Raw genomic sequence first — 27,826 nt, forward strand, 5'->3', positions numbered from 1 at the left:
TGTATTTCAACTGTTTTATTTGCTTTCTCTGGTGTCAAATTTGGGGTCTCCTAGAGCCCAGCCCCAGGCAGAGTCCGACATATCCTTCTCCGCCTGGGAGGTCCGGGACACAGGAGTTTCAGAAAAGGCACTGGCAAAAGTTCTAGGAGGATCAGGGAGAAGCCACGCTGAGCCTGGAGGGACCGGGCCTTCCTTTGGGGACAGAAAACACAGTCACCTTTGGAAGGGAAGGGTTTTCTCCTAGAGAGAAATTTAAGACAAGATAAAAACCTGAGATGTTAGAGGAGCCCCCGGAAACAAGCTGGTGCTCCTCTGGGCAGGCAGAGTGTGAACTCGGCTTCCAAAGGCTCAGGGGAAGCTTGCCTGGCCCTCAGCCAGGCTCAGATGCCATAGGCCTTGGCAAACAGAAAGCCTAACTCAAATCCCTATGTGGGATCTCCTTGAGACAAAGTGTCAGGACACAAAAGCCCTCAGGCCCCAGACTCCACCTCTGTGAATGGCTTGGGCCAGACGCTGGTCTGGATCGTCAGGAGCCACGGCCACCACCCAGTGACCAATTCCTGTCCTCTTTTTGTGTGTTCTGTGAGCGCTGGAGAGGCAGGCACTTCTGTGGGTAACTTCGGGGAGCCATGGCGGGGAGAAAGAGGAGGAGAAAGGGAATTTGGGGGAGGCGGAGCAGTTTGGGGTGGGACTGGGTCCCTCAAGGCCTGGGAGTTCCCCGCCACTCAGCTTGTGACAACTGTCCTGGAAACCAGGGGACAGATTCTCAGCAGGTATGTTCAGCATCCACCCAGGAATTAGCTTTCCAGCTGGGCAGCACCTGCCCCTCCAGCCATTCTGCCAAGGGTCTAAGTAGAACCCCAGCCCTCAGCCTGCCTCCTCACTGCAAAACCGGGGACACTTTCCCTCCCAGCCAGCAGCCCTGGGCCCTTAGGAGGCACTTGTGCCCAGGGAAGGGAAATTTAATCTGGATTATAGAAACAAAGGCCTCTCCTGCCCCCTTAAGTTAGGATGCTGAGGACGGGTGGCCGCATGGGGCAACCTGACAGAGACCTGCTTCCTCGACCATCATCAGCATCCCACACTGGCCGCAGGATCACACGGCTCCCAGAGGCCTCAGGATAGAGGCCGAGGCCATGGAGAATAGGGCTTTGTCCGGCTCTCTCCAAAAGGGACGTCTAGGTTCAGACGCCACAAGAGGCGGAGAGGTCAAAGGCCAACAGTCTAGACAGTGGCAGCCCAAAGGGGGCCGGCTGTGCGGGGCAGATTTCCACGAGCCATCCCCTCCACCCAGTCACTTCCCCAGGGCACAGGAGCGCAGATGTAAACATACCAGCGGGTCTCGCTTCCTGGAAGAAACTTCCAAGACTAAAAGGCATCTTGAATCTACTTCTCCAGCTCTTCCATCTGCCCCAGAGTGGATACTTTCTGTTCTAGATGTTTCTATGCCAGCAATGAGCAGAAGAGCGGAGCAGGAAATTCCATTTTGTTTTTTGTTTTTTGTTTTGTTTTGTTTTGTTTTGGAGACGGAGTCTTGCTATGTCGCCCAGTCTGGAATGCAGTGGCGCGATCTTGGCCCACTGCAACCTCCACCTCCCGGGTTCAAGCAATTCTCCTGCCTCAGCCTCCCGAGTAGCTGGGATTACAGGTGCGCACCTGACTAATTTTTGTATTTTTAGTACAGACCGGGTTTTGCTATGTTGGCCAGGCTGGTCCCAAACTCCTGGCCTCAAGCAATCAGCCTGCCTTGGCCTCCCAACGTACTGGGATAACAGGCGTAAGCCACCGTGCCTGGCCCCCTTTTTTTCCTCAATTTTGAGACAGGGTCTTTCTCTGTTGCCCAGGCTGGGGTACGGTGGTGTAATCACGGCTTACTGCAGCCTCCACCTCCCGGGCTCAGATAAGCCTCCCAACTCAGCCTCCCAAGTAGCTGGGACTACAGGTGCTTGTTACCACACCTGGCTAATTTTTTTTTTTTTTTAATTTATGTAAAGATGGGGTCTTGCCATGCTGCCCAGGACTGGTCTTGAACTCCTGGGCTCAAGCAATCCTCCCACCTCAGCCTCCCAAAGCACTGGGATCATAGACATGAACCATCTACAGGATTCCCCTCCTTGCCCAGAAACTACTGCCATCTGGGACATTTCCTCCACACATCTGGCTCTGATGGAGAAGCTGTGAACTCGGCCCCCACCCCCTGTCCCTGCCCAGCCCTGCCTCTCCAAGTAGCCTCAGGCTTGTTCCAGCCCTTGATTGGAGCAGGTGGGCTAGGTGGCCCCAATCTCAGCCCACTCACCTTGAATTCCTGCTTCTTCCTTTCTTTCCTTTCCACTCCAACTTATTTCTTTTTTGAGCTACATCCCCACACACATACCACTGACCTTTGTGGTGGGGAGGGGGTGCTAGGGGCCGAATAAAGGAATAAAGTGCACAGACTTGGGCATCTTAAAAGAGATGCCATCGGCCGGGCGCGGTGGCTCACGCCTGTAATCCCAGCACTTTGGGAGGCCGAGGCGGGCGGATCACAAGGTCAGGAGATCGAGACCACAGTGAAACCCCGTCTCTACTAAAAATACAAAAAATTAGCCGGGCGCGGTGGTGGGCGCCTGTAGTCCCAGCTACTCAGGAGGCTGAGGCAGGAGAATGGCGTGAACCCGGGAGGCGGAGCTTGCAGTGAGCCGAGATCGCGCCACTGCACTCCAGCCTGGGCCACAGCGCGAGACTCCGTCTCAAAAAAAAAAAAAAAAAAAAAGAGATGCCATCATCAAGCTGGTCAGGGCACCAGGTGCCCCGATCGCTGTCCCTGTACCCCTGTTCCCTGCCTCAGCACCCTCCATGAGGACTCATCAGGGAAGCCCCCCAATCACTTCTCACCTTTCTCCCCCAGCCTTCCCACCACACCCCTCAGCCTGTCTTTCCACCATTGACACTTGCCACTCCTATTCCTCTTCCCAACACCTGCCAAGTCCCACCCACTTTGCAGACCCTTCCTGTGCCACCTGTAACCCCTACCCCAGGCTCTGAAAATGAGGCAAGAGGGAATGGGACTTGGTCCTTACCTTCTTGCATGAGGGATTTTTTTTTTTTTTTTTTTTTTGGAGACAGGGTCTTGCTCTGTTGCCCAGGCTGGACTATAGTGGTGTGATAATGGCTCACTGGGGCTTCAACCTCCCAGGCACAGGTGATCCTCCTGCCTCAGCCTCCTGAGTATCTGGGACCACAGGCATGCACCACCACATCTGGCTAATTTTTGTATGTTTTGGTAGATGTGGGGGCTCTTGCTATGTTGCCCAGGCTGGTCTTGAACTCCTGGGCTCAAGAGATTCTCCTGCCTCAACCTCCCAAAGTGCTAGGATTACAGGTGTGAGTCACCAAACCTAGCCCACGTGAGGCTATTCTAAGCTGAGACCCAACAAAGGTGGAAAAACACACCATACAATGCATAGATGAGTTCCACCAAAAGAAAAATATTTGTAAAAAACTCGGCCAGGCGCGATAGCTCACACCTGTAATCCCAGCACTTTGGAAGGCGAAGGCAGGCGGATCACCTGAGGTCAGGATTTCAAGACCAGCCTGGCCAACATGGCGAGGCTGCATCTCTACGAAAAATACAAAAATTAGCCAGGCGTGGTGGTGTGTACCTGTAATCCCAGCTACTCGGGAGCCTGAGGCAGGAGACTTTTGTAAACCCAGGAGGCGGAGGTTGCAGTGAGCTGAGATCACACCATTGCACTCTAGCCCGGGGGACAGTGTGAGAATCTGTCTCAAAAAATAAGAACGAAAAATAACAATGAGAAAATGTAAATGAGCCAAATGTTGTGCATTATGAGGAAGGATGGGATACTGGCTTGACTCAGTGAGGAAATGTGAACACAAATGTTCCTGCAAGAACACAAAGATGACACACACACACTCGACAATGAGCAGACAATAGGTTATATCTCTAAGGAGCTATGTCACACGGTGCTTTAAACACAGAGGTGAAATGAAGACAAAAGAAAGATGGAGCCTGGGGCAGGTGCTTAGCTCAGTTCAGGCCTGGCACACCCTCTTCCCCATTTTGCCCGTCTTAGCTGGATCTGTTTTCTCCTCAGAGGCCCACAGATGAGACCTTCGAGGAACAGGGCAAGAAGAAGTCTGAGGTTGTTTCCACAAGACCTCTGGGTGATCCCTGAGTCTTCAGTTGTTCCCCACATTCAAAAGAGGCCACAGTTTCCCTTCACAGAAGCTGGGGGGACAGATGCAGTGCTGCCTCCCACACTCCAGATTTCTCAGGACACAGAGAGCTACCAGGAGTGTGGAGGGGGCATTTCGAGCAAAAAGAAGGCTGGAGTGGAGGGAACAATAGTGTCCCTACTCATTTCCACCTGCCAGTCACAGTCCATACCCACTGCCAGGCACCTACTGTAAGTCACCTACCAGCATCCACCTTCCCCTCCAGAGAAAGCCCAAGGCTTGGAAAACGTGTTTTACAGAAACCCATCAACCTAGTTCCCAAATGATCTAGAAACCCAACAGAGGTAGGAACCACTGCCAGCATTGGAACTGGAGACAAGGAAGGTGAACGCTGAAGAAAACAAAACTCTCAGTTGTTTTAAAAAAGAACTGGGCTGGGATCAGTGGCTCATAAGTGGATAATAAGTGCCTGTTTTCCCAGCACTTTGGGAGACCGAGAAGGGAGGATCGCTTTGAGTCCAGGAGTTCGAGACCAGCCTGGGCAACATGGCAAAACTCTGTCTGTACAAAAAATTTAAAAATTAGCCAGGCGTGGTGGTACATGCCTGTAGTTCCAGCTACTCAGGAGGCTGAGATGGGAGGATCACTTGAGCCCAGGAGGTGGAGGCTGCAGTGATCCATGATCACACTACTGTACTCCAGCCTGGTCAACAGAACAAGACCCTGTCTCTCTCTCTCTGTCTCTCTCTCTCTCTCACACACACACACAACCCTAGATGTTGGGAAACCAACAAGATCAGATTCCAACTGTGTCACACGCAGGGAAACAGTATAGCCACATTCCCCCAGGCCAAAATAGAAACTGATTTCCAGAACGTGCATTTCACTCAATTGGTTTCACTGTAGGGGTCGTCCTGTCTCCCTGATGGGTATCAAGATCTGGCTGAACTTACATCATCTGAGGAACGTTACATCATTTCATCCCTGTCTAGAGTTCAAGGTTACCAGGAAGTGAGATAAAATTTGACTCCTGACTCCTGGGCGAGTATCCAAAACCAATCTACATAAAACCCCTTGGCCGCCCAGAATTCCTCCTGCTCAGACATGCCGGGACATGCAAGGCTCTGCCAACTCCAGCCCTCAGGCCTCCGTTTTGAGACCCCCCCCACCACCCTGCTAAGGGAACAACAAACTCGTTCCGGCACCAAAACCTTGAAGCTCCAGGCCAGAAGTAGGGGGGGTGGGTTTCCGCTGCTGTGGAGTTTACATATTAAAAAATAAAAGTCAAAAGCAGACAAAATCCGCCTTCCCACAGATGGCCCTGGTCTCCATGGCGACAGCTCATAGCTCGGTGTTGAAAGGACCACGACCCCCATGGCCACATCTGGGGCAGCAGTCCCACCCCGTCGCCTGGCCACCGACCCCATGCCTTAAGCAAGGGGACCTCATTTTTGGCCCTAAAACCAAGACATGCCATCTTAAGTCCAGTTGTTTTTTTGAGACAGAATCTTGCTCTGTCACCCAGGCTGGAGTGCAGCCGTGCAATCGCAGCTCACTGCAACCTCTGCCTCCTGGGTTCAAGCGATTCTCCAGCCTCAGCCTCCCAAGTAGCTAGGACTACAGGCATGCACCACCATGCCCAGCTAATGTTTATATTTTTAGTAGAGGCAGGGTTTCACCATGTTGGCCAGGCTGGTCTCGAACTCCTGATCTCAAGTGATCCACCCACCCTGGCCTCCCAAAGTGCTGGGATTACAGCCATGAGCCACTGCGACCAGCCAAGACATGGCATCTTAAGTCCAATTTTCAGGGCAGGAGGCAAAAGTGGCCTCACCCCGGCATGGGGGGAAAAAAGACACTTTCGTTGTTGGCTAAAAAGCCTGCATTTTAACCAAAGGGAATATAAATTACTCTGTGCACAAACTAGCACTATTGGTTTAAAAAAAAAAAAAAGAGAGAGAGAGAGAAGAAGAAAGAAAGAAAAAATTATGCCATATCCCAGGGTAGCCCCAGAAAGGGCCAGGCTGTTGAGCACAGGTCAAGGTCGAGGACTCAGTGAGAGGCTTTTAAATTTGGTAAAAGCCAGTCTTGGATATAAAGTGAATTCTGAAATTCCTTCACCAACAGACAGGAAAGCAGGTGAACACGTGGCTCCAGCTGTGGTATCGCAGCTCATGGACCCACCAGACCAAGATTCTCCCTGGGCATCTGGACCCCTCAGGCTGGCCTCCCTGGTCACGGCAGCTGTGTCCCCAGATGCAGGGAGGAAAACGGGAGCAAAGAAAATTTTCAGCCACTTCCCTCAAGTCAACCGGAGCTTTTGTAGAGAAGGAGGAAGAGGAGATGGGCAGATCAGAATCTCTCTTCCAGATTGGATCCCCAAGTTGAAGAGCTTGTCTTTTCCTGGCCACACCCCAGAGGGTGGATGTCCCCTCGTGGGGTCCCCAGCAGGATGAGGTCTTAGGAGACCTGAGCGTTCCTCAGTGTTTGTGGCAATAGTTGATTTTGCCCTCTGACTGCTCCAGGAGGTCCAGCATCTCCTCAATGATGGCTCTCAGTGCCCTGCCCAGCTGGTCTGCGTTGTACGGCTTCCCCAGTGGGGGCACATGGACGAAGGCTGATCGACCGTGACTCTGGTACAGAGAGGTGTAGTACGTAAAGTCGCAGAGATATCTAAGCCGCAGGGCGTGGCGGGTAAGAGAGAGACCAAAACGGGGTCAGAGGGGCAATCCGCAGACCAAGGTGACAGCACTCATCCAAACTCGAGGGAAGACCCCAGCCTCACCAGCCACCCACAAGATGGAATAACGCTCTCCTCCCTCCCCAGGTTGGCAAAGATGAAAAAAATCACCAGGGGTGGTGGTGCGTGCCTATAGTCCCAGCTACTCAGGAGGTGAAGGCGGGAGGACTGGTTGAGCCCAGGAGGTCGAGGCTGCAGTGAGCCCTGATTGCACCACTGCACTCAGCCTGGGCAAGAGAGTGAGACCCTGTCTCTTTAAAAAAAACAAAAAACAAAAACAAAAAACTTGATAATTCCCAGTGCTGTGGCACATGTGGGGAAATGGGCAGAGTGAGCTGTTGCTGGTGGGAATGAACGCTGGTTATCCCCGTGTGGAAGGCAATTTGGCAGGCTAGTAAAATTATAATCACCCAGGCTTTACAACCTGGTATTTCCATTTTTTGTTTGTTTATTGAGACAGGGTCTCACTCTGTCACCCAGTCTGGAGTGCAGTGGTGCAATCACAGCTCCCTGTAGCCTCAAACTCCTGGCCTCCAGCGATCCTCCTACCTCAGCCTCCTGAGTAGCTGCCAGTACAGGTGTGCACCATTACCACCGGCTATATTTTCTGTTTTTTTTTTTTGAGACAGAGTCTGGCTCTGCTGCCCAGGCTGCAGTGCAGTGGCACAATCTCAGCTCAATGCAACTTCTGCTTCCTCAGCTCAAGCGATTCTCCTGCTTCAGCCTCCTGAGTAGCTGGGATTACAGGCGTGGACCACACCACATCTGGCTAATTTTTGTATTTTTAGTAGAGACAGGGTTTCACCATGCTGGGCAGGCTGGTCTGGAACTCCTGACCTTGAATGATTCACCTGCCTCGGCCTCCCAAAGTGCTGGGATTACAGGCATGGGTGACCACCACAGGGAGTGGCTTAGTAAACTCTGGTTTATCCACACCATGGAATCCTATGAAACCATTTACAAGGAATGTGGTACAGCCAGAAAAAAAATGGAGAACTTGCCAGATGCATGTTTTGTTTTTTTTTTTTTTTTGAGACAGAGTTTTGCTCTGTCACCCAGGCTGGAGTGCAGTGGTGCAATCTCGGCTCACTGCAAGCTCCACCTTCCGGGTTCACGCCATTTTCCTGCCTCAGCCTCCCCAGTAGCTGGGACTACAGGTGCCCACCACCACACCCAGCTAATTTTTTGTATTTTTTTTTTTTTTTTACTAGAGACGGGGTTTCACCGTGTTAGCCAGGATGGTCTGCATCTCCTGACCTTGTGATCTGCCCGCCTTGGCCTCCCAAAGTGCTGGGATTACAGGCCTGAGCGACCGCGCCCGGCCAACCAGATGCATGTTGAATGTTCACAAATGAAAGCTGAGGAAGATAATTGTCAGTAAAGTGTGACTTTCGCCATGTGACTCCATCCACATAAAAGCAAAGCAAAACAAGACAAAATCATAAAGCAGCAGGCCAAGTGATGTATATATGTACAGAAACATGTCAGTCAGTAGAAGCTTCATGGTTTCAGTGTCTGACTTATCAGAGGGACCACTATGGAAAAAGAGAGGGAATGAGAATTTTTCCCAATTAGACATATGAAGATACATTCTAGAGTTACCTGTAATTAAAAATTAATTTTATAAAGAGACTGATGGAAGCTGGGTATGGTGGCTCACACCTGTCGTCCCAGCACTTTGGGAGGCTGAGGTGGGAGGATCCCTTGAGTCCAGAAGTTAGAGACCAGCCTGGGCAACATTGCAACACCCTATCTCTATCAAAAATACAAAAAAATTGGGCTGGGCAGCCAGGCGCGGTGGCTTACGCCTATAATCCCAGCACTTTCGGAGACCAAGGCAGGTGGATCACCTGAGGTCAGGAGTTCAAGACCAGCCTGGTCAACATGCTGAAACGTCTCAACTAAAAATACAAAAATTTTCTGGGCATGGTGGCAGGCACCTGCAGTCCCAGCTACTTGGGAGGCTGAAGCAGGAGAATCACTTGAACCTGGGAGGCAGAGGTTGCAGTGAGCTAAGATTGTGCCATTGCACTCCAGCCTGGGCAATAAGAGCAAAACTCTGTCTTAAAAAAAAAAAAAAATTGGGCTGGGCACGGAGGCTCAACCTGTAATTCTAGTACCTTGGGAGGCCAACGTGGGCGTATTGCTTGAGCTCAGGAGTTCAACACCAGCCTGGGCAACATGGTGAAACACCATCACTACTAAAAATACAAAAATTAGCTTGGTGTTGTGGTGGGTGCCTGTAATCCCAGCTACCCGGTAGGCTGAGGCAGGAGAATCGCTTGAACTCAGGAGGTGGGGATTGCAGTGAAACAAGATCGAGCCACTGCACTCCAACCTGGGCGACAAAGCTAGATGCAGTCTCAAAAAAAAATAAATAAATAAATAAAATAAAATAAAATAAAATTAGGCCAGGCGCGGTGGCTCATGCCTGTAATCCTAGCACTTTGGGAGGCCGAGGCAGGCGAATCACCTGAGGTCAGGAGTTTGAGACCAGCCTGGCCAACATGATAAAACCCTATCTCTACTAAAAATACAAAAATTAGCTGGGTGTGGTGGCGGGCGCCTATAATCCCAGCCACTCAGGAGGCTGAGGCAGGAGAATCGCTTGAATCCAGGAGGCGGAGGTTGCAGCAAGCCAAGATTGTGCCACGGTACTGCAGCCTGGCTCAGCCTGGGTGACAGAGCAAGACTCTGTCTCAAAAAAAAAAAAAAAAAAAAAAAAAAAAAAACCACAATTAGCTGGGTTTGGTTGTGCTACCTGGGAGGCTGAGGTGGGAGGATCACCTAAGCCCAAAAAGTCAAGGCTGCTGTGATCTGTGATTTTGCCACTGCACTCTAGCCTGGGCTACAGAACAAGATCCTGTCAAAACAAACAAACAAACAAATAACAATTAGTTTTCAATTAAAAAAGAGAAAAAAAAGTTAGCTTTAAAAAGAACTCAGTGGTGTGTGGTGGCTTTTGCCTATAATCCCAGCACTTTGGGAGGCCGAGGCAGGAGGATCACTTGAGCCCAGTTATTCAAGAGCTGTCTGGGCAATGTAGCAAGATTCTGTCTCTACAAAAAATAGAAAAATTAGCTGGATGTAGTGCTGTGCATCTGTAGTCCCCGCCACTTGGGAGGCTGAGGCAGGGGGGATCACTTAATCTCGGGAGGTCGAGGCTGCAGTGAGCCCTGATTATACCACTGGACTGCAGCCTAGGCAACAGAGTGAGACCCTGTCTCCAAAAACAAAAATCCTGACGGTAAATCCAGGCACTCCTTCCTTCAGCCAATCAACTGCACTGACCAACAGCCGCCTTCGAGTTGGACAAGCACGCAGATTAGGGAGAAGTGAGGAAGCCAGTGCTGGGAGGGTATAACTTGGTCTGGGGAGTTGGAGAGGCCTACAAGTCACAAGGAGGTGACTCGTGTTGGAGTTAAGACTGGAAAGAGGGCCAGGCGCAGTGGCTCAGGCCTGTAATCCCAGCACTTTGGGAGGCTGAGGCAGGTGGATCACTTGAGGTTGGGAGTTCGACACCACCCTAGTGTGGCCAAAATGGCGAAACCCCGCCTCTACCAAAAAATACAAAAGTTAGCCGGATATGATGGTGCACGCCTGTAATCCCAGCTACTTGGGAGGCTGGGGCAGGAGAATCACTTGAACATCAGAGGTGGAGGTTGCAGTGAGCCAAGATCACGCCATTGCACTCCAGCCTGTGCAACAGAGAGAGACTCCATCTCAAAAAACAAAAACAAAAAAAAGACTGGAAAGAGGAGTTCCCAGAGGAAGGTGTTTCGGGCAGAGGCCATAGGGCATGCAAAGGCCCCGAGGCTAGAGTGAGCTTGGTGTGTTTGAGGAGCAGGAGGAAGCCGGTTTATGTGTCTGGACTGCAATGGACATGGGGTGATTAGAGGCAGAGCAGGGTGGAGAGGCGGGCCAAGCACCAAGGTTGGATTTTATTCTACGTGCAATGGGAGCCATAGGGAAGGTCTAGGTAAGGGACACATGCATTTATTTATTTAGAGCCAACAGTGTCTTGTTCTGTCACCCAGGCTGGAGTGCAGTGGCGCTATCACAGCTCACTGCAGCCTCGAACTCCAGGTTCAAGCAATCCTCCCGCCTCAGTCTGCCATTTTTTAATTTGTTAAGATGGGGTCTCCTTATGTTGCCCAGGTTGGTCTTGAACTCCTGGGCTCAAGTGATCCTCCTGCCTTGGCCTCCCAAAGTGCTAGGATTATAGGTGTGAACCACTGCACCTGGCCCTGATTTAAATTTATAAAAGAACTTTTGCAATAGGTTGGATCATCTCCTCAACATTCATATTCACCTGGGACCTCAGAATGTGACGTTATTTGGGCTAGGTTTGGTGGCTCATGCCTGTAATCCCAGCACTTTAGGAGGCTGAGGAGGATGGATCACCTGAAGTTGGGAGCTCGAGACCAGCCTGACCAACATGGTGAAACCCCATCTCTACTAAAAATACAAAAAATTAGCTGGGCGTGATGACGCATGCCTGTAATCCCAGCTACTGGTAGCCTGGAGCAGGAGAGTTGTTTGAATCCGGAAGGCGGAGGTTGCAGTGAGCCGAGATTGCACCATTGCATTCCAGCCTGGACAACAAGAGTAAAACTCCGTCTCAAAAAAAAAAAAGAATGTCATCTTATTTGGAAAGAGGATCTTTGCAGACGTAATTAGTTACATTAAGATGAGGTCAGCTGGGCACAGTGGCTCACGCCTGTAATCCCAACACTTTGGGAGGCGGAGGTGGGTGGATCACCGGAGGTCGGGAGTTTGAGACCAGCCTGACCAACATGGAGAAATTCTGTCCCTAATAAAAATACAAAATTAGTCATGCATAGTGGTGCATGCCTATAATTACAAATATAAAATTAGTCATGCGTAGTGGTGCAAGCTACTTGGGAGGCTGGCACAGGAGAACCGCTTGAACCCAAGAGGTGGAGGTTGCAGTGAGCTGAGATCACGCCATTGCACTCCAGCCTGGGCAACAAGAGCAAAACTCCGTCTCAAAAAAATTAAAAAAAAAAAAAAAAAAAAGATGAGGTTATACTGGGTTAGGATGAGTCCTAAATATGACTGGTGTCCTAATAAGAAGACCATACGGCCACACACAAAGGGAAGAAGGTGATGTGAGGATGGGGGCGGGGACTGGAGTGATGTGTCTACAATCCAAGGATGGTTGGCAGCCACCAGCTGCAGGAGAGATGCCTGGGACAGATTCACCCTCAGCACCTCCAGAAGGAACCAGTCCTGCTACCACTTTGACCTTGGACTTCTGACTTCCAAGGCTGTTACACAACACGCTTCTGTAATGTGAAACCACCCGGTTTGTGGGTATCTGTTACAGCAGCTCCAGGAAATTAACATAGAAACTGACTGATTGGGTTGCGGTGGAGGCAGCAGGGAGGAAGACTGAGGTGGAGCCTGGGGCACTGTCCAGGTGGAAGATGCTGGGGGCCGCGGTGGGGACCGTGATGGTGGGGAGAAGTGGGCAGATCCATGAGTCCCAGGAGCAGAATCGACAGCACCTGCTACATACAAATACTTGGCTCTGTGCCTCGTATACACTGAGTGCTTGGTCCAAAGAGGCCAAGGTCAACACGCTTGACTTGTTCCACATCAGACTCAGCGAGTGGAGGAGGGAAATCCCCACTCACCCCCACCCCACAGGGCCCTACCTGCCAGCATCCTGTGAGATGGTCACCGACACATCCAGGCCCAACGTGGTGACTCGCTTGCACACAGCATCCATGTCGATGATGGAGTCAATGCTTTCAGGCCCATCCTCCACGCAGCACTGGGAGCCGGGGCAGAAGCGGCAGTTGTCCAGCCCCTTGTAGCCCTTGTTGTGTCCACATTTCTCCAGTGTGACTGTGGTCGCCATGCCTGACACCCCCACATGCACCACCAGCTGCATATAGACAGGGGCAGGACTTAACATGGCCTGCCCATGGGACTCGGAGGAGGTCCCCCTGAGGCCAAGGAAAAGGCAGCATCCTTACTGGGCTCTGCCTGGGGTTGTGTTATTTCTGACCTCCTGCTGCTGGAATAGACCCTGCAGTCACTCTTGCAAAAAGGTATGCCACGTAAGACAGGCAAGAATTTGAAACATGCAAGGCTGTTCATTGCAGTTCTTCCTGTTATCGAAATCAAATACTGGAAACAAGCTAACTAGCCATCCAGAGGGAGTTAGTTCAATAAATAATGAGCTACTATGCAGCTGTTAAAATGCCAGCGCAGTGTTTTTATTTGTTTCTTTGTTTGTTGAAATGGAGTCTTGCTCTGTCGCCCAGGCTGGAGTGCAATGGTGCGATCTCAGCTCACTGCAACCTCCCCCTCCTGGGTTCAAGTGATTCTCCGGTCTCAGCCTCCCAAGTAGCTGGGATTACAGATGTGTGCCACCACACCCGGCTAATTTTGTATTTTTAGTAGAGACGGGGTTTCGCCATGTTGGCCAGGCTGGTCTCGAACTCCTGACCTCCGGTGATCCGCCCACTTTGGCATCCCAAAGTGCTGGGATTACAGGTGTGAGCTACCATGCCCAGTCTTGTTTGTTTGTTTTTGTAAGAGATAGGATCTTGCTCTGTTGCCCAGGCAGGAGTGCAGTGGCACAAAAATCTTGGCTCACTATAGTCTTTTTTTTTTTTTTTTTTGAGACGGAGTCTCGCTCTGTCGCCCAGGCTGGAGTGCAGTGGCCGGATCTCAGCTCACTGCAAGCTCCGCCTTCCGGGTTTACGCCATTCTCCTGCCTCAGCCTCCCGAGTAGCTGGGACTACAGGCGCCCGCCACCTCGCCCGGCTAAGTTTTTTTGTATTTTTTAGTAGAGACGAGGTTTCACCATGTCAGCCAGGATGGTCTCAATCTCCTGACCTCGTGATCCGCCCGTCTCGGCCTCCCAAAGTGCTGGGATTACAGGCTTGAGCCACCGCACCCGGCCGGCTCACTATAGTCTTAAACTCCTGGGCTCGAGCAATCCTTCTGACTCAGCCTTCTGAATAGCTGGAACTATAAGCGTGCACCATCATGCCTAATTTTTAAATTTTTTTGTAGAGATGGGGTCTCACTACGCTGCCCAGGCTGGTCTCAAACTCCTAGACTCAAGCAATCCTCCTGCCGCAGCCTTCAAAAGTGCTGGGATTGCAGGTATGAGCCACCACCCTTGGCCTGGATAGCCCTTTGGGTTTTTTGAGACAAAGTCTCGCTCCGCTGCCTAGGCTGGAGTGCAGTGGCACAATCTCAGTTTACTGCAACCTCCGCCTCCTGGTTTCAAGCGATTCTCCTGCCTCAGCCTCCCGAGTACCTGGTACTACAAGCGCCCGTCACCACACCCAGCTAATTTTTTGTATTTTTAGTAGAGACAGGGTTTCGCCATGTTGCCCAGGCTAGCCACGAACTCCTGAGCTCAGGTGATCCTCCTGCCTTGGCCTCCCAATGTGCTGGGATTCCAGGCATGAGCCACCGTGCCAGGCCTGAAAAGCCCTTTTGAAGACAAGACCGTGTGGCATTGGTCACGTGATCCGATCAGGAACAAAGCCACCTAAGTGCTCCACATGAAGGGTGCCAACCTGTAAGTCCTGATGAGGAAGCACCACCCCTCGGCACCACTCACCTGTGGACTGTGCTTCTCCCACAGGGCAGGGATGAGTCTCTGGACTGTTTTGTACTCAACCGGAATCTCGTACACGTGCAGGTCCACACTGTCGCCAAGGCCTAGCTTTTCCAGCTCCTGGAAGAGAGTGGGAGTGTCGTGGCCCCTGACGGCAGCTATAGGGATAATGCGCTCCCTGGGGGTGAAACAAACAGGCCGCTCTTCTGACTTACTCTGCAGGATGGGAAGTGGTGAGTGTTGACTGAGTTCAAAGCCCCTCATTTCCTTCCCCACCCACTTGCCTCGAAGTCTCTCTGCATCTCTAAGGAAGGTGACATGATTCTATGGCCCCTGGGGTTAAATCCCAGGCTCCTTGGACTCAATCCTGCCTGTGTGACCTGAGGCAATCCACTTAACCTCTCAGAGTCTCAGTTTCCTCATCTGTAAAATGGGAATAACAGAGTATCAGGCCGGGCGCGGTGGCTCAGGCCTGTAATCCCAGCACTTTGGGAGGCCAAGGTAGGCAGATCACCTTGAGGTCAGGAGTTTGAGCCCAGTCTGGCCAACATGGTGTAATCCCATCTCTACTTAAAATACAAGAATTAGCCGGTGTGGTAGCATACGCCTGTAACCCCAGCTACTTGGGAGGCTGAGGCAGAACTGCTTGAACCTGGGAGGCAGAGGTTGTAGTGAGCCGAGATCACATAACTGCACTCCAGCCTGGGCAACAAGAGCAAAACTCCATCTCAAAAAAAAAAAAAAAAAGGCCAGGCTTGGTGACTCATGCCTTTAATCCCAGCACTTTGGGCGGATCACCTGAGGTCAGTAGCTTGAGATCAACCTGGCCAACATGGTGAAACCCCATCTGTACTAAAAAATACAAAAATTAGCTGGGCGTGGTGGCAGGTGCCTGTAATCCCAGCTACTCAGGAGGCTGAGGCAGGAGTATGGCTTTAACCCGGGAGGCAGAGATTGCAGTGAGCCGAGATTGCACCTCGGCACTCCAACCTGGGTAACGAGAGTAAAACTCTGTCTCAAGGAAAAAAAAAAAAAAAAATTCAACCTGTTTCCAAGTAACTCAGCAGTATCCCAGAAGAAAGCTCAACACTGAGAAGTGGCTGAGTACAGTGGCTCACGCCTGTAATCTCAGCACTTTGGGAGGCTGAGGCAGGTGGAACACCTGAGGTCAGGAGTTCGAGACCACCCTGGTCAACATGGAAAAACTCTGTCTTCATTAAAAATACAAAAATTATCTGGGCATGATGGTGCGCGCCTCTACTCCCAGTTACCCGGGAGGCTGAGGCACGAGAATGGCTTGAATCTGGGAGGTGGAGGTTGCAGTGTGAGCCCAGATCATGCCGCCACTGCCTCAGCCTGAAGACAAGTGAAATTTCTGTCTCAAAAAAAAAAAAAAAAGAGTAAAATAAAAAACAAAAAAAAAATTATATTTTTCAAAGGTCCCACCATCCATTCCCTTAACAAACCTGCACTTTGGATTCCATCTTTACACACACACAGAAGGTGACAGGGCATAGCGCATCATGCAGGTCCTGTTTCTTCCCTCCCTTCTTTTTTTTTTTTTGAGACAAGTCACTGTTCCTTCAGAGCCCGGACCAGTGTCCTCGGCTCACTGCAGGCTCCGCCTCCGGGAGGTTCCATGCCATTCTCGTGCCTCCAGCCTCCCAGTGGCTGGGACTACAGGTGCCCGCCACCACACCCTGGCCTAATTACATGTTACAAGTAAAATCTGAGGTTTCACCGTGTTGCGCCAGGATGGTCTCGATCTCTGACCTCATGATCCATGCCTCGGCCTCCCAAAAGTGCTGGGATTAAAGGCGTGGGTCCTCTCTTTCTTTCTTTCTTTTTGAGATGGATTATCAAAGTCATTTTAGTGGTACAATCTTGTGGCCACTGCAACCTCTGGCTACAGGCTCAAGAGATTCTTACACCTCAGCCTCCAGTACTGGGATTACACAAGTTACCCGCCCACCACACCCTTCATTTTTGTATTTAGGAGAGGCAGGGGTTTCATCATGTTGGCCGGATGGTTTCAATTTCTAAGATCAAGTGATCGCCCCCTCTTGGCTCACGGTGGTTGGGCAGGACACTCCAGCCCATGGAGACCCTGTTTCACAATTTCACTTATTCCACACATAGAAATCCCATAAGTATTTTGGCTTTTTAGAGATGGGGTCTTACTACGTGCCCAGGCTGGTCTTGAACTCCTAGACTCAGGTGATCCTCCCATCACCAGCCTTAGTTGGGACTAGGCATGTACCACCACCTGGCTTGTTTTACATCGTTTTTTATCTTTTTTTTTTTGAGATGGAGTTTATCTCTTATTGCCCAGGCTGGAGTGCAATGGCATGATGTCCCGGCTCCTGCAATCTCACCTCCCTGGGTTCAAGCTGATTCTCCTGCCTCAGCCTCCTGAGTAGCTGGGATTACAGGCATCATACCATACTTAGCTAATTTGTATTTTTAAAGTAGAGACAGGGTTTCTCCATGTTGGTCAGGCTGGTCTCAAACTTCTAACCTCAGGTGATCTGCCCACCTCTGCCTCTCAAAGCACTGGGATTATAGGCGTGAGCCACTGTGCCTGGCTCGATTTTATCTTTTTAAAAAAATTGTATTGAGACAAAGTCTAACAGCACATAAAAGTTTTTTTTTTTTAGACGGAGTCTCGTTCTGTCGCCCAGGCTGGAGTGCAGTGGCACAATCTAAGCTCACTGCAACCTCCGCCTCTTGGGTTCAAGCGATTCCCCTGTCCCAGTCTCCCGAGTAGCTGGGATTACAGGCACATACCACCATGCCTGGCTAATTTTTGTATTTTTAGTAGAGACGGCGTTTCACGATGTTGGCCAGGATGGTCTCCATCTCCTGACCTCATAATCCACCTGCCTTGGCCTCCCAAAGTGCTGTGATTACAGGCGTGAGCCACCACGCCCGGCCAAAAGTAAAGTTTTTTTTTTTTTTTTTGTTACGTTGTCTTTCACTGTCGCGCACGGGCTGGAGTGCCGTGGCTGGATCTCAGCTCACTGCAAGCTCCGCCTCCCAGGTTTACGCCATTCTCCTGCCTCAGCCTCCCCTGTAGCTGGGACTACAGGCGCCCGCCACCTCGCCCCGCTAGTTTTTTTGTATTTTTTAGTAGAGACGGGGTTTCACCATGTTAGCCAGGATGGTCTCGATCTCCTGTCCTCGTGATCTGCCCATCTCGGCCTCCCAAAGTGCTGGGATTACAGGCTTGAGCCACCGCGCCCGGCCAAAGTAAAGTTTTTAAAAAGATTTACTGCTGCTTTTCTATTCATAGTCAGTAAAAAAAAAAAAATTCTGAGACAGGGTCCAGCTCCGGTCATTGAGGCTGGAGTGCAGTGGCACCATCAGCGCTCACTGCAGCCTTGACCTCCAGGGTTCAAGTGATCTTCCTACCTCAGCCTTCCAAAGTGCTGGGATGACAGGCATGAGCCACTGTGCCCAGCCATTGATTTTATCCTGCAACTGTGTTTGCTCCACTCAGCAGTCTATCTAGGAGATCTATCTACATTACTATACGGAGATCTCAGCGTACCCTTTTCTCTGCTGCGTAATACCCCGTCTCAGAAACTGGTCACCATGGATTTAAACATTCCCCTACATTGGAACATCTAAGTGGCTTCTGATTTTCCTTATTGTAAAGCCATGCTGCAGTGAACATCCTCATGCAAACTTCTCATGCTGATGGGTGGGGAATAAATGCCAAACAGGGCATTGCTGCCCTGCAGATCAGTCAATACACAATTGCTATTGAGAGAGATCATCACACTGAAGCCTGGTTTTCCCACCTCATATTCAATACGTCCCAGAGGAGAAAACTTTTCAGTCTGTAAATGCGTCTTCTCCTAATCTCCAAGAGGAGAACCCACAGAGCTCTTTTCTCTCTTCAAAACAAATCAGCAGGCCGGGTGCAGTGGCTCATGCCTGTAGTCCCAGCACTTTGGAACGTCGAGGCAGATAGATCATTTGAGGTCAGGAGTTTGAGACCAGCCTGGCCAACATGGTGAAACCCCGTCTCTACTAAAAACACAAAAAATTAGCCAGGCGTGGTGGTGCATGACTGTAGCCCCAGCTACTCGGGAGGCCGAGGCAGGAGAATCGCTTGAACTTGGGAGGTGGAGGTTGCAGTGAGCCAAGATCACAGCACTGCACTCCAGCCAGAGTCTCGCTCTGTCTCAAAACAAACCAACAAACAAAACACAAATCAGCAGCCAGGCACAGTGGCTCATGCCTGTAATCCCAGCTACTGGGGCAGATCACTTGAGGCCAGGAGTTCGAGGTCAGCCTGGGCAACATTGTGAGACCCCCATCTCAAAAAAAAAAAACAAAAACAAAAAGCCCCCACACCCCAAATGACACAAAAAGCACAGACAATAAAAGAAAAAAATTGATAAACTGGATTTCATCAAAATTAAAAACAAAATTAAACTATTTAAAAGAGTGAGTAATCTCTGTCTGGACCAACCTGGAGGGATTTCCAGGCAAGACCTATGGCGAGACTGCGCCACCTTCTGGACAAGGAAGGAATGGAAGCGGGGGATGGGGACGAGAGGGAGACTTCTCTGCAAAAAACTCATCACGATTTTGACTTTTGAACCATGTCAATGTTTTACAAAATCAAAAAATAAAACAAAACAACCCATAGTCCCATATCAACAGATCTGCCTCTTTTCTGTCTTCTCCCTAATGGGCACAAGGTGATGCCTTGAGTCTCATGGGATGTGTTACTTTAAAAGTCAACAGGGAAAGCTGTATTCAGAAAAACAGGGTCAGGGGTGGGTGGCTCACACCTGTAATCCCAGCGATTTGGGAGACCGAGGCAGGAGGATTGCTTGAGGCTAGGAGTTCAAGACCAGCCTGGCCAACATGGCGAAACCATGTCTCTACTAAAAATACAAAAACTAGCCGAGTCCCAGCTACCTAGGAGGCTGAGGCATGACAACCACCTGAACCCAGGAGGCAGAGGTTGCAGTGAGCTGAGATTGCGCCACTGCACTCCAGCCTAGATGACAGAGTGAGATTCTGAAGAAAAGAAAGAAGGAATGAAGGAAAGAAGGAGAAAGAGAGAGAGAGAGAGAGAAAGAGAAAGAAAACCACTGTCAACATATATACACATACCCCAAAGCATGCAATCACAAGAGAGGTGTTCACATGTGTATTTAGCAAGACCCACTTGATGGCAGGGCTTGGTGGCTCACGCCTGTAATCCCAGCTTCGTTGGGAGGCCCAGGTGGAAGGATCATTTAAGCCCGGGAGTTCAAGACCAGCCTGGGCAATATAGTGAGATCCCATCTCTACAAAAAATAAAATTGAAAAAATTAGCCAGGCATGGTGGTGCCTGCCTAAGTCCCAGCTATTTGGGAGGCTGAGGCAAGAGGATCGCTGGAGTCCAGGAGTTTGAGGCTGCAGTGAGCTATGATTGTGCCACTGCACTCCAGCCTGGGCAACGGAGCAAGACCCCATCTCAAAACAAAAAGAAAGTTTTTCATCAAAGTGATGGGGAAACTTAAGGTCTGTTCACATTGCCTGATGTAAATTATCCCTCAATTTTAAATAGGGTAACAGTGGGGAGCCGCTTGCCATACAGTGTATCTGGCACTAGAAGGAAGTGCATGGCTGGTAATCTGGCTGAAGTCTTAGCCTCTGAACGCGCTCTGTTCCAACAGGGCTGGATGGTTCTCCTCTGGGAGAAGGGGCGCAGGGCACCCCAAGTCCCACATCACTTTGCTGGGAGCACACCTGGCCTCACGCACCACCAGAGCATACACCGTGAAAGGACGGGGCTCGGGCAGATGCCCCATTGTCTACACCCCATCTACCTGACAGGACCCCGCCGCGCAGCCTCGTCTGACCGATTCCCCTGACCTCAGGACAAAGACCCTCTTTGTTCCCTGGTAATATCCTTAGCAGGTCTGTCTAGACTCACTGTGGCAGCAATTGTCCTGTGATGTTACCAAGTTCTGTGACCCGGGTCCCCCTCACCCAGCTTGGGCAAGAGACGCCCCAGACGGCCCTGAGCCCCAGAGCTCCCCGGCCCTTAACACGCACCTGCGCCTCCTCAGAAGAGAAACACAGCCAGTGCCCCAGTCCACCCTGAGAGAGAGGGGAGATGGGACACACAAGACACATGGTGCCTCCTGTTTGGGGGTGCTGGGGGTAGCCACCATTCCAGGAAAGACAAGGGGGGATCCCCTCTGTACCCCCCCAACTCCCACCTCCTGAATACTGTGGGTGGGAAACAGTTCCACCTATGCTGTGGGTATGACTTCACCCAGGGGACGAAGAGAGAGGATCAGAAGAGACGGAGACAGGCCGGGCACAGTGTAATCCCAGCACTTTGGGAGGCCGAGGTGGGCGGATCACAAGGTCAGGAGTTCGAGACCAGCCTGACGAATATGGTGAAACCTTGTCTCCACTAAAAATACAAAAATTAGCTGGGCATGGTGGCATGCACCTGTAGTCCCAGCTACTTGGGAGGCTGAGATGGGAGAATCGCTTGAACTCGGAAGGCAGAGGTGGCAGTGAGCCAAGATGGCACCATTACACTCCAGCCTGGGTGACAGAGTGAGACCCTGTCTCAAAAAAAAAAAAAAAAAAGAGACAGAGAGATGGAGTCAGAGAGAAACAGAAATGGAGAGAGAGAGAAGGGGAAAGAGAGATTCAGAGAGAAAGAGACAAGGAGACAGAGACACACACAGGGAGAGAAACTGAGACACACAGAGAGAAACAAAGATAGAAAAAGAGAGAAAGGGGAAGAGATAGTAAGACCCAGAGAGAGACAGAGAGACAGGGAGACAGAGAGAAACAGAGAAGGCTCGGCATGGAGGCTCACGCCTGTAATTCCAACACTTTGGGAGGCCGAGACGGGAGGATGGCTTGAGCCCAGGAGTTTGAGACCAGCCTGGGCAAAATGGCCAAATACCATCTCTACAAAAAAAAAAAAAAAAAAAATTAGCTGGGTGTGGTGGTGCACGCCTGTAGTCCCAGCTAATTGGGAGGGTAAGGTGGGAGGATCACCTGAGGCCGGGAGGTCAACGATGAGGTGAGCTGAGATCGCTCACCTCGCTCATTCAATCGACCATTGAACTCCACTCCAGCCTGGATGACAGAGTGAGACCCTGTCTCAAAAAAACCAAAACAAAACAAAACAAAAACACAGAGAGAGAGAAAGAGAGAAACGGAGAGAGAAAGAGGGGATGAGGTGGGAAGAAACAGAGAAACCCAGAGAGGCAGAAAGATACAAGGAGACAAGAGAGAGAAACAGACGCACACACAGAGAGAGGTGAAAGCGACAGAGACAGAGAGATGAAGACAGACACAGAGATGAACACAGAGAGAGAGAAGAGGGGAAAGGGACAGAGAGAGACCCAGAAGGAGCAAGAGGGGAGAGACACAGAGAAGTACTTAGGAGGTCCCTGAAGGAGGAGGAGCTTCTGAAAAATCCGTCAGGGCACGAAGCAATGGCCACCCACGGCGCAGCACAGATCACCCATCTTCGGGTGGAGATGACACCTAGCAACAGTTGCCTGCGTTACATCAACACCACCCCAGGGCACATTTTTTGGAGGAATGGATTCAACCCATCCAGCAGGGACACCTTTCTAACAGGCAAGTCCAGGACAAGAAGGAACCAGACAGCAACTCCAGGGGTGGTTCTCACAGAGGTGTGGGACCTGGAAGCCGCTTGTTCCCGCCAACTTCTAGAACAGGCAAAATTCACCTAGTGGCACAAAAAAATCTGCAGAGGTTTACAACTGGAGGGCTTGGGAGTACTTGGGAAGAGGCTATGTGAGGCTTCTGTGAAGAATGCGAGGAAGAACCAGAGAATGTTTGAGATCTTGACCTGGCCTTGGGAGTACACATATGTAAAATTTCTTTTTTTTTTTTTTTTTTTTTTTGAGACGGAGTCTCGCTTTGTCACCCAGGCTGCAGTGCAGTGGCACAATCTCAGCTCACTGCAACCTCCACCTCCTGGGTTCAAGCGATTTCCGGCTAATTTTTGTATTTTTAGTAGAGACGGGGTTTCACCATATTGGTCAGGCTGGTCTTGAACTTCTGACCTCAGGCAATCCACCAGCCTCAGCCTTCTAAAGCGCTAGGATTACATGCGTGAGCCACTGTGCCTGGTCAAATTTTTTTTTTTTTCTTTGAGACAGGGTCTAGCTCTGTCACCTAGGCTGGAGTGCAGTGACACCGAGGGTTCACTGCAGCCTCTACCTCCCCAGGCTTAGGTCATCCTCCCATATCAGCCTCCCGAGTAGCTGGGACTACAGGCATGTGCCACCACACCCAGCTAATTTTTGTATTTTTTTATAGAGATGGGGTCTTGCTAGGTTGGCCAGGCTGGTCTCGAACTCCATGCCTCAGGTGATTCTCCCACCTCAACCTCCCAAAGTGCTGGGATTACAGGCGTGAGCCATCATGCCAGGCCTAAAATTTCACTAATGAGTGTCGTGGGTGTATATATGTTAAACTTTGTTTTGTTTTGTTTAAGTAAAACAATCAGATCTGAGAAGGTTGGCATCTTTTTAGCAGGGGAATGGTGGGGAATCTTGTGTCCTAAACTTCAGGAAGAAAGTGAAAAGTGGGCCTGGGCACAGTGGCTCATGCCTGTAATCTCAGCACTTTGGGAGGCCGAGGTGGACGGATCACCTGAGGTCAGGAGTTCAAGACCAGCCTGGTCAATGTGGCAAAATCCCGTCTGAACTAAAAATTTAAAAATTAGCTGGGCGTGGTGGTGTGCAGCTGTAATCCCAGCTACTAGGGAGGCTGAGGCAGGAGAATCGCTTGAACCAGGAGGTGGAGGCTGAAGTGAGCCGACACCGTGCCATTGCACTCCAGCCTGGGCAACAAGAACGAAACGGTGTCTCCAGATGAGAAAAAAAAAAAAAAAAAGAAAGCAAAAAGTGGCAACTGCAGGTCTGGAGAGAGGATAACCAAGGAGAAGGGCTATTTCCTCTCCAGCCACAGGATAAAAACCTGCCACCCTTCACCATCCGAGAAGCCCCGAAGCTCAGAGGGATTTCCAAAGATTGTTTAATTGATTTTTCTTCTATTTAGATGCAGATCACAGTGTCTGGGGCCCAGGAATTCAGACACCCGGCTTTGTGTCCACTCAGCCCCGTGAAGGCTCCTGTCTGAAATCTGCACAAAGCCTGACACACAAGTCTTCAGAAACACGCTGTTTCTTTTTGTCTGGCTCTCTGGGGAACGGGTGAGCAGGCAGGGCCTCGGGCACGCTCCCATCTGCAGGGTCCCGGGACCCTGTCCCTCCGTCCCGTTCACAAAGTGGGCAGGAAAGAAAAAAAAAAAAAAAAGGGAAACAGCCAAAACTTTAAGGTCTTAAGTTGGGGAGGGAAGGGGATGATTAAAAAATGGGGGGTACAGCTGGGAACTGCCACGCTGAGGTTTCAACTTAGATTTTTCTCCAAATCTAGGATTCTGGAGTGGGAACAGAGGTTACTTTCAATCAGGCAGCAAGCAGGCTAGGATAAACAGGAGTTTGGCTCTGGTCTCTGCCGGTCTGATTTATATAAGCAAAAAACACTTCCTTGTTTCTCTCTGTGCATTGCTCCCCAGCCTGTCCCTACCAAATACTCCATCTGGGAAAGAAACTAGAAAGGTTTTGCAGACTGGCATCTTGTTCAGGGCACCCGGAATGACAGCCCCCCTCGGCCCCTAATATGCCATCTTTTCCTCCCCCAGCTGCCGGGAGGTGACAGCGAGGCTCACCGTACCCCCTCCTACAAAGTCAAGACATGTCCCCCTGCCACCCCACCCCACATATTCCTGCCTGGTCCTTCCGAAACCATGAATTAACTGCCCAAAACATACCAGAGAATTCTCACTTTGGCTGTTCAGAAACCAACCTGAGTCACGATTTGTCTGAGTCAATGGAAAAAATTTTTGTTAAAAAGGAGGGAGATCCTGGCCAGGTGTGGTGGCTCACACCTGTAATCCGAGTACTTTGGGAGGCTGAGGAGGGTGGATCACCTGAGGTCAGGAGTTTGAGACCACCCTGGCCACCATGGTGAAACCCCGTCTCTACTAAAAATACAAAAATTAGCAGGTATTAGCATGGTAGAGGGCGCCTGTAATCCTAGCTACTCTGGAGGCTGAGGCAGGAGAATCGCTTGAACCCAGGAAGTGGAGGTTGCAGTGAGCCAAAAAAAAAAAGAGGGAGATCCTAGAGTTGGATAATTCCTAGGTAAAGTAGACGCCAGCACCACATAGACAGCTGTGTCCTGGAAACCAGCTATGTTTATATCCACACCTGGCCCTCCAGACCCAGATCTAGCCGCTGGCTGGGGCATTTCTGAAGCAATGCCACTCCCATTTCTTGGCTGTGTGACGTCAGAGAACTCTCTTTGTCTCTCCCCTGGGCCTCAGTTTTCTCTTCTGTTAAGTGGGCGCAAGAATAACTGCACCTACTATGCAGGGGTTGTTGGGAGGATTCAGAGTTCTGGGCTGCAAACAAATACTCAACAGATGTGTGCTCCAGTGGTTACTATCCAGGAAGATATGTGGATCCGACATCGTTTTGTAAGAGCTGGCTGGGCATAGTGGCTCATGCCTGTAATTCCAGCATTTTAGCAGGCTGAGACAGGAGGATTACTTGAGGTCAGGAGTTCGAGACCAGCCTGGCCAACATGGTGAAACCCCATCTCTACTAAAAATACAAAAATTAGCCGGGCGTGGTGGCAGCCACCTATAATCTCAGGCACTCTGGAGGCTGAGGTAAGAGAGTCGCTTAAACTCAGGAGGCGGAGGTTGCAGTGAGCTGAGATTGTGCCATTGCATTCCAGCCTGAGGGGTGAGAGAGTGAGACTTCGTCTCCAAAAAAAAAAAAAAAAAGTTTTGTTGAAAGGAGACTTTCTGGGATGCCATAACTTTCTGCGGCGGGGGAGTGCCCAGTTCCAAGCCTGACTCCCACCCTCCAGATCTAAGTTACCTGAACTGCAATCCAACTGGCGTTCACAGTGTGTTCCCCAAAAGGGCCAAATCCTGAAAAAACAGGAAAAGCAATATATTACCCAAGAGTGGCCCTTCCCAGTCTTCCCCTGGCCGCTACTCCCACCTGGAGAAGCAAGCAAGGAGCTTCAGGGCACAGCTGCCAGGGACAACATTGCAGGCCTGGTCCTGAGTTCTGGGAGCACCTGGAGGCCCGTCAGAGCCGCCGCCCTGCACCTGTCCACTCTGAAGTCAATGGGTCCCTTCCTGTCTTCACCTCTGCTGGCCCCTCCTGCTCAGCCAGCATCCAGAGGTCTCTTCTGCCTCCGAAAAGGTTGTCCTGATCCTGTCTCCACTTCCTCTGTTCCCCTTGACCCAACCTAAAATTATTGTGTCACTGTCCCGAAATGCCCTGAATCGGCACCAAATGAGGAATGAGCCCTATGGGCTGTCTAGATTTCACCTTGTCACCCTCCTCACTGCTAGCTCAAACTCCAGGCCCCCCTTTCCAAAACACGACAGTCGCCCAAGGCTGTGCTAAGTGATCTTCCTGGCATTCCACCTGGCCACATCCCCTTTCAGGCGAGGGTTTTTCCTGGGCCCAGTTTCCAGGAGCAGGGACTGAGGCACAGAGAGGTGAAGCTAGCTGCCCAAGGTCACACAGCAAGAAGGTGAAAGAGCTGGGATTCAAATCCAGACCTGGGGCCGGGTGTGGTGACTCACACCTGTAATCCCAGCACTTTGGGAGGCCGAGGCGGGCAGATCACCTGAGGTCAGGAGTTCGAGACCAGCCTGGCTAACATGGTGAAATCCTGTTTCTACTAAAAATACAAAAAATTAGCCAGCTGTGGTGATACATGCCCGTAATTCCAGCTACTCAGGAGGCTGAGGCAGGAGAATTGCTTGAACCCGGGAGGCGGAGGTTGCAGTGAGCCAAGATCGCGCCATTGCACTCCAGCTTGGGCAACAAGAGCAAAACTCCGTCTCAAAACAAAACAAAACAAAACAATATACGGTCCATCTGGCCCAGTGATCCCACAGGATATAAATGCTATGCAGAGATGCTGTAGCCTGGGATAGCAGGTAGGGGCTGTGGCTCAGAAGGGGACCTCCTAACTCTATCCTTCTGTACAGCCGAAGTTTGAGTCCCAGCTCAGCCCCTTACAAACTGGATGACCTCTGTGAGCCTCAGTTTCCCTTTCTGCAAAATGGAGACAGTCAAGATGTAATCAGCTCATTCAAAAAGTGCTGGAATAAATAACCAGATCAAGGAAGGCTGGAGGGGGTGGGGGCAGTGACCCTCCTCCCAATTACACACACCTGTTAAGCAGGTGTCTGGTTTCTTCCCTCTTCCCTGAATCTCCAGGATCAGCCTCAACCTCCCTTCAACAGCCACAAAACACCTGTGTGCACCTTTGCGGGATTTCTCACTCTGACCCCTCCAGACAGCAGGTCAAAATGACACCCCCTATTCCCTGACTCTGAGGCCCCAGCGGAAGTTTGCGCCCCACGTGGCCCCGAGGCGGAGTCTCAGAGAGGAGGAACAGTTGGTTAGGGAGTGGGGGGGAGTCGGTGACAGCGGGGGCCCTGACTCACCAACAAACAGCCCCGGCACAAAACACAAAAGGTTTCCGCTGAAGACAGTCCCTGGGACAGCTGGGAGAGCCCCGGCGCCCGAGGTCCCCGGACTCCCACCTGTCCCTGCCTTGGGGGAGCAGCCCCCCACGAGCGCAGGGCACGGCGAGCAGTGACTGGGAGGTTCATTTGTCACTGGGACACTTCCTGCCCGCAAATCGGCCTTTGTCCCCTGGGGCCGGGGGTTGGGGGGGCGGTGTGGGGACAGGCCGCACCTCGGAAGGGGCAGGGAGGAAGGGTCCGGTCCAGCCCGCAGGCCAGACAGAGCAGGCAGGTGCCAGGAGGGTCACCATCCCTACCTTGGGAGGAAAGGACGCCAGGGGGACCTGCGCGGCGCCGGGCATTTGCCCGGCCCCCCAATCCCCGCGCCTGACTGCCCTGACTCCCGACCCTGGGACCCCCCGAGGCTCCTCCTCTTCCACTTTCCAGGAAGCCTGGGCTGCGCAGGGCTCCCGCGGGAGATGACACCTTCCAAATCTGGGAGGACTTCCAGCACCTGCCCCGCCCGGCCCCGCAGTCCCGGAGCCGCCCCGGCCGCTGCCGCTACAGCCCCCATCAGCCAGCGTACCCGTCACTACCACCGCCTTCCTCGGCTGCTCCATGGCGGGACTGGGCTGCGCCTCGGACCCGCTTCTGTTCCGACTGGCGCGACAGCTGCAGCCGCGGTAGCCTCACAGCCCCGCAAGGCCACGCCCCTTCCA

General features: G+C 51.3%; 1 protein-coding gene across 4 annotated transcripts; it reads right to left on the bottom strand.

The window, feature by feature from the left end:
* On the bottom strand, nucleotides 1-27,826 carry PGPEP1 (pyroglutamyl-peptidase I). 4 transcript variants are annotated; one of them, XM_017952310.2, is made up of 5 exons: nucleotides 27,694-27,826; nucleotides 25,492-25,544; nucleotides 14,529-14,645; nucleotides 12,598-12,830; nucleotides 1-240 (listed from the first exon to the last, which is right to left on the bottom strand). In XM_017952310.2, the coding sequence occupies exons 1-5, from the start codon at nucleotides 27,725-27,727 to the stop codon at nucleotides 51-53; spliced, it is 627 nt and encodes a 208-aa protein (XP_017807799.1). In that variant the 5' UTR covers nucleotides 27,728-27,826; the 3' UTR covers nucleotides 1-50. The 4 variants fall into 4 exon arrangements, with proteins under 4 accessions (XP_017807799.1, XP_003915221.1, XP_009192137.1 ...); XM_003915172.4 differs by lacking the exon at nucleotides 1-240 and adding an exon at nucleotides 6,041-6,849; XM_017952311.2 differs by lacking the exon at nucleotides 1-240 and adding an exon at nucleotides 6,731-6,809.

Source organism: Papio anubis, chromosome 20 (genome assembly GCF_008728515.1).
Source record: "Papio anubis isolate 15944 chromosome 20, Panubis1.0, whole genome shotgun sequence".
NCBI lineage: Eukaryota > Metazoa > Chordata > Mammalia > Primates > Cercopithecidae > Papio > Papio anubis.

Coding starts and splice junctions, on each gene's coding strand:
- PGPEP1 (XM_003915172.4), bottom strand. CDS start 27,727: ATGGAGCAGCCGAGGAAGGCGGTGGTAGTGACGG. Junction 25,545..27,693: donor GAAGGCGGTGGTAGTGACGG/GTACGCTGGCTG, acceptor CTGTTTTTTCAG/GATTTGGCCCTTTTGGGGAA. Junction 14,646..25,491: donor CCAGTTGGATTGCAGTTCAG/GTAACTTAGATC, acceptor ACTCTCTTCCAG/GAGCTGGAAAAGCTAGGCCT.